At 41.5% G+C, this 13089-nt stretch overlaps 1 protein-coding gene across 11 annotated transcripts in view; it reads left to right on the top strand.

The window, feature by feature from the left end:
• Positions 1–13089, top strand: part of kdm2bb (lysine (K)-specific demethylase 2Bb) — a 179125-nt gene that overhangs the window by 104776 nt on the left and 61260 nt on the right. For all 11 annotated transcript variants that reach the window (XM_078421646.1, XM_078421645.1, XM_078421647.1 and 8 more), the window contains one exon: positions 4852–4938. In XM_078421646.1, the coding sequence (XP_078277772.1) occupies positions 4852–4938 (87 nt within the window). The remainder of the gene's footprint in view (positions 1–4851; positions 4939–13089) is intronic.

The following is a 13089-nucleotide window of genomic DNA, read 5'->3' as shown; positions in this document are numbered from 1 at the left end:
AGAAATTGTCCGTCGACACAAAATCCTGAGCAACTCAGCAGGACAAGCGGTATCTCTGGAGAGAAGGAATGGGTACTTTTCGGGTCGAGACCCTTCTTCAGACAGATGTCAGGGGAGTGGGCGGGACAGAGATTGAATGTAGTTGGAGACAGTAAGACTGGTGGGAGACCTGGGAAGGGGGAAGGGATGGAGAGAGAGGGATAGCAAGGGCTATTTGAAGTTAGAGAAGTCAATGTTCATACTGCTGGGGTGTGAGCTACCCAAGCGAAATATGAGATGCTTTTCCTCCAATTTGCGCTGGGCCTCACTCTGACAATGGAGGAGGCCCAGGACAGAAAGGTCAGATTGGGAATGGGAGGGGGAGTTAAAGTGCTGAGCAACCGGGAAATCTGGTAGGTTAAGGTGGACTGAGCGGAGGTGTTCAGCGAAACGATCGCCGAGTCTGCGCTTGGTCTTGCCGATGTACAGAAGTGGATACCTGGAACAGTGGATACAATAGATGAGGTTGGAGGAGCTTCAAGTGAACCTCTGCCTCACCTGAAAAGACTGTTGTGGTCCTTGGATGGAGTCGAGGGGGGAGGTAAAGGGACAGGTGTTGCATCTCATGTGGCTGCAGGGGAAAGTATCTGGGGAGGGGGTGATTTGGGTGGGAAGGGACGAGTTGACCAGGGAGTTACAGAGGGAACTGCGGAAAGCAGAAAGGGGTGGAGATGGGAAGATGTGGCCAGTAGTGGAATCCTGTTGGAGGTGGCGAAAGTGTTGGAGGATTATATGCTGTATGCGACGGCTGGTGGGGTGAAAGGTGAGGACAAGGGGAACTCTGTCCTTGTTGTGAATGGGGGGAGGAGGAGCAAGAGCGTATTGAATCTATAGACTATATACTAAAACTCGTTTGTTTGTTCCTGAACTACAGCCAAAACGGTACTCAATAGTGCCACAATTTTAGGCCCACCTTACTCACTGTTGGTGCTAATGGAAAAGTTTCATTGAAATCGGTGTTATATTTTTTAAGTTATTCACATTTTAAAGTTTAAATCTATCTCCTAGGGAGGGAGGGGAGAGGAGGGAGGATAAGGGGGGTTGAGGGGGATGGGAAGGCGGGGAGGAGGATGGAGGTGGAGGGGAGGGGGGAAGGTGGGCAGAGGGGAGTGGGGGAGGAGAGGGTGCTGCACCAATGCAGGAGAGGTTTGGCCCCAATGGGTCCAATTGGTCTCGTAGTATTTAAATTGAGATGCACAAGATGAACAACTAAAGAAAGCATAGACGGAGAAAGGGCTGTGAGGAAAATCCGTCAGACCATTGTGAACAGAGGAATGGAAAAGCAAATGGGTACTTTGGTGAAAGAGGTAGGGTGTGGTTGAATTTTACCTCTTGTGAATTGCCGGTTCCAATACTCTTCACTCTTGATAAATGCAGGGACACAAAGTTTATTCGATTGTTGTGAAAGGCTGTGCATTGGTGTACGAGAGTGAAAGAGGAGGTTAGAAATACAAGACACCATGAGTCCTTATTGCTGACAATATTTAGTGTAACCTTATGCCGGCCGAGCAAGTGTGATGGCTTTGTTTCCTTTTGTTAACGCCGCAGAGGTGGAATTTCAAAATAAATGTTATGTGCTTAGCAATATGGATGCTTAGTTTTTATAAACATGTTCATGTGAATGATTAACAGTTCTGAAGTTTCGAATTATGCGTTTCCTCTCAACCCCGGTGTATTCAATCTGCTGGGGCAGGGCAGTTGCTTATTCTTTCAGACTCCCAGGAGCCAGTTCTCTCTGTTGCTTAATGGAATCTGGAAAATAACATGTGATGAGCCCTGGAGAATGTAATAATGCAGTTAACCTTTTCTTCCCCGCTACATTTATGATTATGGTAATGTTAACCAATTGGCTGAAACTGCACATTTTCATATATAAATGAGTACATTTTGAACAAATGGACAAAGTTTATATTTATCCTTATCTGGTTGATTTTTGAAATGAAAAGTTCCCAAAGCAAATACTTGGCAACATGTGGGGGAAAAAGAAAATGACTTTAACATTTAACGATAACAAGGTGTGATTAAGAGCCACTCAGTCTCGCTTGGATAACTCAACTGCTTGTTGAGGCATTTCATTTGTGGCATTCCAAGGCAATTGAAGGGCATTGTTCCCCCAACTCCTGTATGTGGAATTTTATACTACTTGTTGAGTTGACTTTATGTAAAGAAAAAAGATCCAAGCCTACATCAGTACCATCTTCTAACCTCAAATTACATCTTAATTCCATTTTTATTTTTCAATTGAGATATTTTTTAAACTTTGTGCACTTAACAATTTTGTCAACATTTGAAATGTATGTCTAGCGTTGTCAGCCTTGGCTTTGTTGGTAACCCCTGAGAACGACTGTTGTAGGATCATTTCCACCCTGGAGACTTTACACAAAGACCACAGCATATATTTTGTTGCAATGCCAAGAACCAACTGCACTAAAGGAAGTGTTTCTTTTTGGCTGAGATATTAAACTGGGGTCTTGTCAGTTCTCTCAAGCAGATGAAACAATCCAATTCCACTATTTTGAGGAGATGTAAAGAAGTCCTTGGAGTATCCTAGTCAATTTATACCTCTTAATCAGCTTCACGGTCTGGAGGACAGATTACCTCATTGTTATTGCATTGCTGTTTGTGAGACCATTCTGTGTGCAGGTTGACTGCTGCATTTCCCAAATTATAATCATCATAACACTTAATGTGCTTTAATGACTGTAAAATTCTTTGTGGCATCCTGAAGTTGTGATAAATGTTCTGTTAGTAATTTATTTTTGATCACCATTTATTCACCCAATTTTCAGGCAAGTTTCTATTCTTAAGTTGAATGGCTGGATTAGTCCGATTGCATTTCTTTCTGATTAGTCTGATTGCATTTATAAGTAACTGCAAAAGCTAGTTTACAGAAATAGACAGTGCTGGAGTAACTCAATGGGGGTCAGGCAGCAACTCTGGAGAACATGGATAGGTGATGTTTCAGGTCAGGACCCCTCTTCAGACAGACTTTTTGGGTCAGGACCCTTATTTGGGTGTGAAGGGGGTCCCAGCCTGAAATGCCACCTATCCATACCCTCCCGAGATGCTGCCTGACCTGCTGAATTACTTCAGCATATAGTGGCTTTTTTGCATTTCTTTCTTCTCTGTCTTCAACATTCGAATGCCTCTTTTTGATAGCAACTTGATGCAGCTTTTAAATGCAGCCTAATAAGCAGTAGTGTTTAATTATCATCTAAGCTAGTTGACATTCCAATGTTTGACCATGTGGTTCTCCATCATGTTTGGTTTGCTGATTGCTGTTCTGCATGAGCTGGACTTGCTCAGTACTAAATCTACAGAATTCTCAAAATCTTTTGAGTTTCATTCATAATTGATATGGCTGGACTATCATACCTTGACCTGCATATGGCTTTAGTTTCATCTGTATCTGATTACTTTTGTTCTGCTTCCTTTTCTAACTCTACATATCTATCAATATAGAGCAACCTCATATACCACCTTTGGAATAATTTGCAAAACTAATCAATTTACATTAGCTTTCAAATTGTGGTAATTGTGTAAATTAGAAATACTCCCAGCGTCTGAAACCTGGGACACCAATAATATTTCTTATCCTGAAGATAGACACAAAATGCTCGGGTAACTCAGCGGGACAGGCAGCATCTCTGGAGAGAAGAAATTCGACCCGAAACGTCACCCATTCCTGCTCTCCATAGATGCTGCAATCCCGCTGAGTTACTCCAGCATTTTGTGTCTATCTTCGGTTTAAACCAACATCTGCAGTTCCTTCCTACATATTTCTTATCCTTCTCTCTCCTGCTCTATCTCAACTATCACAAGGGCATTCTTTCTCATTTGTATTCTTGCTTTCTCTTCATCAGCTTGTTCATTACTTATTTGTGGTGTTTACCTTTTGAGTTAAAATTAACTTTGTCAGAGATTTATTTTTAAATTTGGACTTGCAACAGTACGGTCGCAACTTCTTGGCATTGAAGAAACTGATCAGAATTTTTTCTCCCTATTTAACAAACAATTCGCTTGTGTGTCAGGACCACATGGCCTGCAGTGTTTATGTATCACTAGCAAAGTGCCAGGGTCCAGTTATTAATCTTGCCTCAGTGATGATCCAAGCCAAAGGAATAATTCATATTCATAATAAAACTCTAAGCAGTTGCAAGCAGACAGAATGGCTTGCATGGTCCAAACAGTTTCCAGATGGGGCAGGAGAGGGGCTATTTGACCTTCAAAGGAACTGCCTAGGTTAAACATAGCTCTATTATGAAAGCTAAACTGTTTCCAAGTCACATCCAAGCAATTCTTTCAATGACTTACTAAATTATTTTTTTAAAGCAACAACAACACTTGCTTTTGTGAAATGTAATAAAATTCCGAGACACTTCACAGAAGAAGTATCAAACAAAATTTGATACTGACAAGACACCGGAACGGATTAGATAGGTTTCCAAGAACAGAAAAAATGAGAGTTTAGTATGTGGAGAGGTTTTTGGTTAGAATCTACAATTTAACATCTTAGTAATTGAAGGCATGATAGACAATGTTGTGGCACTTGAAATTGAGGAATAAATTCAAGAAGCAAAGCTTTCCAGTGGGGCTTTTAAAGATTATAAGCTTAGACATAGCTCTATTTCAGAATAGAAGCATTGTTTAACCAGGTAGGAAAAAAGTTAATCCAATGACATCACAGAGACTGAAAGAGACATTTAATTTAGACTTACATTTAATTTTGTTTTCCTAACTAAAGACAATAGAAATCAATCAAATTTATTGTGGTTTGATACCAAAATATTCTTTTTTCTTTTGTGAATGTAGACCGTGCTGGAGGAACATGCCGATGATGATCAGAAATTGGCTATCACTGGGGTCCCTATTGTAACATGGCCAAAAAAGACAGTGAAGGTAAGAAAAATGTCTGAATCTTAAACTGAAAGTAATGCTCAATTATGTGTTTTTTCATTAATTGTTGTCAATTGAAATTTTGATGGTTGCAGAAGTGCAAATGTTTAGTTAATTTAACCAGGACCTTAAAGAACAAATGGCCTGTTTACCATCTCTAGGATTTTCAACTAATTTAAAGATGTTATTTTTGATCGTTCTTTCCAATAATTCTTAAGCCAGTTATGATGTCTTCATTTAAGATCTAGTGCTGGGATTTATGAAGGAAAGTTGAACAGTCGTGATTTCAAGTATCAAGCTGCGTTGCATATTAAAACCATTTTTTTTTGGTAGTGCAATTTTGCCTTGGGAATTTGTAATCCAACGTGATTGATATTATCTGTTTATGCAATTTTGAATTTTGCATGTATTGACTTGTCCCAGACTCCCAACCATTGCAATTTTAATATAAATTCAGCTCTCATGTTATCCATGTACAGATTGGAAAAAAAATTGGCTTTGTAAAGATTATTAGCTTCAAATAAAATCAGAGTCATAAAGTTGTACAGCAAAGTGGTCCTTTGGCCACCATTTCCAACCTATTTGCTCTACATTGATCCTATTTACATTAGATTCAGATCCATCTAAGACTTGCCTTTTCAAGAGCATGTCTAACTGCCTCATAAATGTGATTGTATCTGATACCACCACCTCTTCTTGTCAGTAAGTTCTAGATATCAACCACTCTCTGTAAAAAAAAAAATCACTCAAATCCACTTAAAAAAATTCTACCTTTCACTATCAACTTATGCCTCCTTGTTTTTAACACCACTACCATGGAGGAAAAAAAAGATTGACTATCTTCCTCTATCTATGCATCTTCTAATTTTATATACTTCCATTTGGTAGCCCCTCAACCTCCTTCGCTTCTGAGAATACCAATATTTTGGTTAATCTCCTTTACACAAAAGGGTGATAATCAGAACTGTACAAAATACTCCAAGTGCTGGAGGGCCGAATGGGTAGGTAGTATGGGACCTGGTGTTGTCGCCCTGCAAGGCTTTCAAGTGATTCCAGTGAAGAGACTCAAGATCCTCGCTTCCATTTTAGATGTCCCTCCATTTTGAGGGGTCATGGGCTGGGATTCACACAAGTTGGCGGGGTTGTTACATCTTCAAGAAGGCATTGTTTTTCCCCTGTCCTGCAGGGAAATCTGTGAATGAGGCAGGATAAATTGATAAAGCAAGATAGCAAATGAAATTCTTGGCTTTAAATATAGGACAAAAGTTAGAAATTCCATAAAACCTTGGCTAAATATCATGTCCTTTTCTGTTCATCACAATTTAGCAAGTATATGAAGATCTTGTTAGCCTGTGGAATTTTGGTTTTCTTTTAAAATACTGAGGTTAGGAAGAAATTTAAGAGGTTTTGAAAATGATTTAGTTAATAGAAAGATTATTTTCAGTTGCTGAAGGATCAATAACCAAAGAACAGCATTTAAGATGATTTTGGTAACGAAAATTATAGTGTAAACAATTATTTATTTCACTCTGCTTGATCTGGAGTGCACTGCTGGTAAAGATGTCAGAAACAGAGTCAGATTATTTTTAACAAGTAACTAGGTATATTCTTGAAATAGGCAAAGAAGGAAATATTGAAGGAGCAGCACCAATTGGATAGCTCCATCAAATACCCAATGCTGGCAGGATGGGCTGATTGGCCAGCTCTAGTGCTGTATCATTCACTGATTTTATGGTAACGGATATTGTATCATGAATCCTAAAGTACATCCAATATATCCTCGAAGAATGTGCTGGTGCCAAGATAAAAGATGGCTTCCACCTATTGGATTGTGGCTCGAGGTTCCAGAATGAAAGGTGAATGTCTAACCCAGCATTTCTCAACCGGGGTGCCCCGGAACACTAGGGTTCCGCTAGAGGTCTCTAGGGTTCCGCGAGAAATCCCCCGCGCCCTGGAAGTCTCCCCAAAAATGTGGCACCTAGGCCGGGCCTCAATCTCAACTTCATCGGGACTTCCATGGCCGATCGGTGGGTTGAATTTGCAACCTGCGGCCGGGGCTCTGGAACTCCAACCCAGCTGGAGCCAGCACATGTATCCCCATAGCCGACCTCCTTGGCCGGCTTTGTAGGCCGGTATCTCGCCTCCTCCCCCCAGCAGCCTAGGTGGAGCGTTCTAGTACCGTTATACCCCTGTCGGAGGCCGTGACCTCCTTTGGTCAGGTAAAATAGATAAACCATTTTCTGATTTTCTGGAACCAAGAGTGCCAGAAAATCAGTGGTGGAAAACTGCAATGAGAAAATATTAAATTTAAGTGCAAGATTATATAACTATATTAATTAATTAAGATATGGTTAAAATATAAAACATAGCAGAAAAGCCAATTGCCACCTTTTTGGGCTGATTATCAATTTATGTGTGAATTTACTTCAACAAGTACTTCAATATGTACTTTTATAAGCAAGATGACATTATACTCTAAGTTACTGCAATTAGTGGTCATATGTGGGTTTGTTATCCCCAGGACTAGAACCAATGTAGAGCAGAAATGCACATCCTCGCTAATCATATGTAAATGCATTTGAGTCATTTTTATGTTTAATTTCATATTCGTAATTTTATTATACACGTACGGCATATTCTTGGAAAATTCTTATTATAATAAAGTCTTATATTATTATAATAAAGTCTTCAACCTGTTATGTAATTTAAAAGTATAATAATCATAGGGAATATATTTAGCGACGTCTATATGGCGCCAGTGTGAAACGGCCTTTAGTGGTCAGTGGGCAGGAGCTGTACGTGATGAATTTTTATGTAGGGGTTCCCTGAGACATGAAAATTATTTCAAAGGTTCCGCAAGGGTAAAAAGGTTGAGAAACACTGGTCTAACCAATCATGTCCGAAGAGAATTAAAATCTAATTCCTGACTTAACAGAAAGCAGTTAAGGTTCTACTGTCTGTGGCAAAAGTAAATTCACGTCAAGTTTGGCCTTTGCGGACTTTTTAAGGAGGGATACATATTAATACTCTGCTCTCTTAATGAGGAGAAATTGTAGATGTACTGATTGTTGACATTGTGCTTTGGATAATGTGAATGTTGAATATATGTATAAATGAGAATAAATATTTGGTTGAGGAAGCTTTGTGAACTTGGGGATGAGGTCTAGATGTGGGAATGTGAAGAAAATGGGCAGTTCATGCAGCAATTTATGCTGATGCTATTTTGCTATTGATGCCAATAGTATGGTACAATTTTTGAGGTTTGATCAAACAGGAAAATTATGTTCTATGTTGTCTGTTCTTTAAAGAGGAATGGATACTTAAAAACATGTGGAGAGCTTAATCTACAACTTTCTTCTGTCGTTGCAATCTAAATACTAGAATGCACATGGAAGAGATTGTTGGAAGTTAGCAAATAATCCTCTGTTGATATTTATGTGTGTGCATCCTCACTTCTAGAGCTCTCAGCTCCATTGTTGCTTATTTAAATCCCACTCATGGATTGGGGGAGTATTACCTGTCTTTCATTCCTATCTATGATACTCTACACCTATTAGCATTAAATTTAATCTGCCTTTTGATGTTTTTATCTTTCCCTTACCTTAAAAATACCTTATTGTTTTTATTTTTAAGCTCAGCCCAAATGTTAACCTCAATACCAACATTTTCCTCCTTTACTAAATGTGAAGAGTAGGAAGAAAGGCAGAGAGTATTTATTAGATTGCGTTCTTCGAGTTGTGAACTGACCCTTACATGTGGCTTTTACTAATTTGTATAAAATAGAATCCTACACAGACTACTACTGGTAGTTCATTTGGTGTATCTCTCAATCTTTCCTCACTGTGGATATAGAATCATAGAGGATAGTGCCAGTCTTTGTAGTGAAGGTGCACATCCCAATTGTGAGAAGGACATTCCTTTGACTTGAGTCTCCTTGTGATTTGTAGTCTGTGTTTTTAACTTAGCTGTCTGCTACTGCTTCATCTGTGAACATTTTATTTTCTACTTTCTGTATCTGGTATCTTTCATCTTCATATTACTTTCATATTACTTTTGCTAGTTTTACAACCTGTAACCTTTTTAGGGGCTGTTGCGCCATTCAATATATACCGTCACTGGTTATTTTCATATGAATGAGTTATGTTTGACATATCTATTATTGAAAGACCATTTGTGAAACAAAGGATTTGATGTTTAAGAGAGGAAGGAGCCAGGGGGGGGGCCCTGACATCAGTCTGAAGAAGGGTCTCGACCCGAAACGTCACCCATTCCTTCTCTCCCGAGATGCTGCCTGACCTGCTGTTACTCCAGCATTTTGTGAATAAATACCAAGGATTATATTACAATCATTACCCATTTCCAAAATTTATGTTTAGGTTCACTATTGTCATGTACATAGGTACACTGAAAAGCTTTGTTTTACCTGCCATCCAATCAAATCAGATAATCTTCTTACTTCTTAAGCCCTTTGATCCTCGGGAGCATAGGCCTTTGACAAATGTCCTCCACCTCACTCGGTTGTTGGCGGTTCTTTCGAGGTCTCCCCAGTTGAGCCCACTCCCAGACATTTCTGCCTGGACACCTCTTCTTCAGCGACCTCTTTTCCTTTTTCCTTGGGGGTTCCATTTCAGGGCTTCCTGGATGATGTTTGTGGCAGGTTTTCTGAGGGTGTGTCCAATCCAACTCCATTTTCTCCTTCGAATTTGTAAGTCAATGGGATCCTGGCTTTTTCTTTTCCACAGGTCCACATTGCTTACTTTGTCTCCACCAGATGTTTAGTATTCTCCTGAGGCAGGTGTTAGTGAATGTTTGCAACCTGTTTGTTGTGTGTTTTGTTTTCCACGTCTCTGATCCATACAGCATTACCTGCTTCACATTTGAGTTAAAGATGCGTATTTTGGTGTTGATTGAGATGTATTTTGAGCTCCAGATCTTCCTGAGCATGTTAAACACCACCCTAGCCTTATTGATTCTGCTTTTATGTCTGCATCTGCCCCACTGGTGGTGTCCACAACACTGCCTAGGTATGTGAATGTTTCTACCTCCTCCAAGGCAGTGCTGTGCATGAGGATAGGGTTGCTGGTTTTGGAGTGGATCTTCATCACCTGTGTCTTTGCTGTATTGGGTGTAAGACCAAGTTTTGTTGCAGCTTGTAAGAGTCTGTCCGTCTTCTCCTGCATTTGTATCTGTGTGTGTGAAAGGAGAGCTATGTCGTCTGCAAAGTCAAGGTCATCTAGCTGCTCCCACTTTGTCCACTGGATTCCATTTATTTTCCCTTCAATTGTTTCCATCATGATGGAATTTGTAAATTTCCCCGGTGTGGGACGAATAAAGGAATATATTATTATTATTATTATTATTATGATCCAGTCAATTGCCAGGAGGAACAGGAATGGTGACAGTAGACATCCCTGCTTGACGCCCGTCTTGACACTAAAGCTCTAGGAGAGCTAGCCTGCATGCATAACTTTGCATAAGGTTCCATCATACGAGTTCTTGATTAAGTTTATGATCTTGGTGGGAATTCCATAGTGGTCCATTAGGCGCCATAGTGTTGTCCTGTCTAAGCTGTCAAACGCTTTCTCAAAGTCGATGAAGTTGATGTACAGGGACGTGTTCCATTCAATAGACTGTTTAATGATGATGCGTAGTGTTGCTTTGTGATCTGTGCCTGAGCGATCCTTCCTTAATTCTGCTTGCTGGTCCCATAGCCTCTCGTCTACAGCTTCCTGTAGACGGTTGAGGATGATCCGGTTGAGAATTTTACTGGGTACAGAAAGTAGGGTGATCCCTCGGTAGTTGTTACATTTTCTTAGGTGACCTTTTTTTGGCATTCACAAAGTATTCCTCTGCCCATTTTGTGGGTGTCTTTTCCTCTTCCCAAATTCTCCCAAAGAAGCCGTAGAGCATGTCTGTTAATGAGTCTATATCTACTTTAAGGGCTTCAGGTGGAATATTGTCAGGGCCAGCAGCCTTGCCAGTTTTCAGTTGCTTGATTGCAGCCTTTATTTCTGATATTGTTGGTCTACCACACTTAATATGTAGTGGTATCCTGGTTTTGGGAATATGTGGCTGTACGGTGGTGGCCTGTTTAGGACTTCTTCGAAATGCTCTACCCATCTGTCGAGCTGCGCTTCCTGGGTTGAAAGCAGTTGGCCGTTCTTGTCTGTAATTGGTTTATTACTGTGCAGGTATGTCCCGGACAATTTCCTTGTGATGGTATATAACTCCCTCATGTTCCTTTGAGTCGCCGCAATTTCTGCCTCCTTAGCTAGCCTCTCCACCAGTGTTCTCTTGTCCCTCCTAATGTTCTTTTGCACTTCTTTGTGGTATCTGTTGTACTCCTTTTGGGCCAAAGCCTTTTCAGCTCTTGTTCTTTTGTTCACTTTCTCTTTGAACTTTCTCCTCTCTTGGATTGTGTTGAGGGTTTCTGGTGTTATTCATTCCTTGTGCTTTTGGGTCCTTCTCCCTAGGGCCTCCTCACAGGTTGAGCTCCAAGCAGCTTTTAGGTGTTCCCACTCCTCATTTATTGTCCATCCTTCCTTCCTTCCTCCTCAGATAATACTACACATAAATACAATCAAGCCAAACTCGAGTGCAAAGGTAAAGCAAAGGGATATTTCTAACCCTATGCCTTGATAAATCTTTTGAACACCCATACTGATATATAGAGTGCAGCATATAGTTCTCGGCATTGTCGCACGCCCAGGGCCGGACTCAGCTAGTGCGGGGCCTGGAGCTAGGGTTGCCAACTTCCTCACTCCCAAATATGGGATATGGTGATGTCACCGCCCCGTGCCCCACGTGACCTCACCCAGCCAGCAGCCAAGTGCTCCCGCTCCACCAATGGCGGCTGCCCAGGCTGGGAGGCGAGTTGCTACACAACCTCTGTTAGGCGGCGCCTGGGCCTACAGTGTCCGGAGATAGACACAAAATGCTGGAGTAACTCAACGGGTCAGGAAGCATCTCGGGAGAGAAGGAATGAGTGACGTTTCTGGTCGAGACCCTTCCAAAGGCGGCGAGGACTTCGCCATGGACGACAAGACCGATGAAAATATCCACAAACTGAAGGAGAAGGCGAAAAAGAGGAAGAGTCGAGGGTTTGGCTCCAAGGAAGGCGCTTGATCAAGGCTGCGAGACGACTACAACTCTGTGGAGCAAGACGGCGACGAGCCAGGCCTTCAACACTCGGTGGAGGGTAGATCCTGTTTATGACCGGGGTCCACGAGTAAGCCACTGAGGAGGACATCCACGACAAGTTTGCCGAGTTAGGTGAGATCAAGAGCCTGCACCTCAACTTGGACCGGCGCACCGGCTACCTCAAGGGCTACGCCCTGGTGGAGTACGAGACCTAGGCTACAAGGAGGTGCAGGCAGCCATGGAGAGTTTGAACGGATCGGTGCTGGCCGGGCAGCCCATCAGCGCGGATTGGGGCCTCGCCGGGGGCACCCTAGGTGCAATAGGCGGAGTGGCCGCAGGAGAAGCTGGAGCCCGGACCGGAACCGTCACTGAGCCGGGAAGGAATGCGGAGCGAACGGTGAGACGGAGCATTTGGTGCAGGACCCTGGAAAATGCAGGGCCCGTAGCCTATGCTACTTTTGCTACTAGGTTAATCCGGCATTGAGCACACCAATTCTAGAGACAGAGCAAAATATCCAAAATGGGGTAGAGGAGAATCAGGCAGTCCCCTAGCTTATGGAGGGACCATTCAGAAGTCTGGTAACAGAAGGGCAGAAGCTGTTCCTTAGTATGGTGGTGTGTGCTTTCAAGCTTCCGTATCTTTTGTCTGCCGGACGTGGGAAGAAGACGACGGAGTGATTGGGGTGGGACAAGTCTTTGATAATCTTGGTTGCTTTTCCAAGGCAGTGTGAAGTATAGATCAGGTTTAAATTTTACTTTCCGTCTCTAAGGTATGTCAATTGAATATTTCACTTTCTAGTCTGTACAATCCAATTCTCCACAGAGTAGATATATTATAATAAAAAGGTTCATTGTCAAAAGAAAGTTTTTTGTTTCTTTTTGTTCTTAAAAAAAAGTGGTTTTCAATAAAATAAAGGTAAATTTAAAATATTTTGAGACTGAATGACCTTCACAATTTTATTCAAATGTTATTTGCATTCAGGTGACTACTTCCCATTTAAATACTTTTATCTC

The sequence above is a fragment of the Rhinoraja longicauda genome, chromosome 25 (assembly GCF_053455715.1).
Source record: "Rhinoraja longicauda isolate Sanriku21f chromosome 25, sRhiLon1.1, whole genome shotgun sequence".
Taxonomy (NCBI): domain Eukaryota; kingdom Metazoa; phylum Chordata; class Chondrichthyes; order Rajiformes; family Arhynchobatidae; genus Rhinoraja; species Rhinoraja longicauda.
This window is presented reverse-complemented; position numbering and strand designations above follow the sequence as displayed.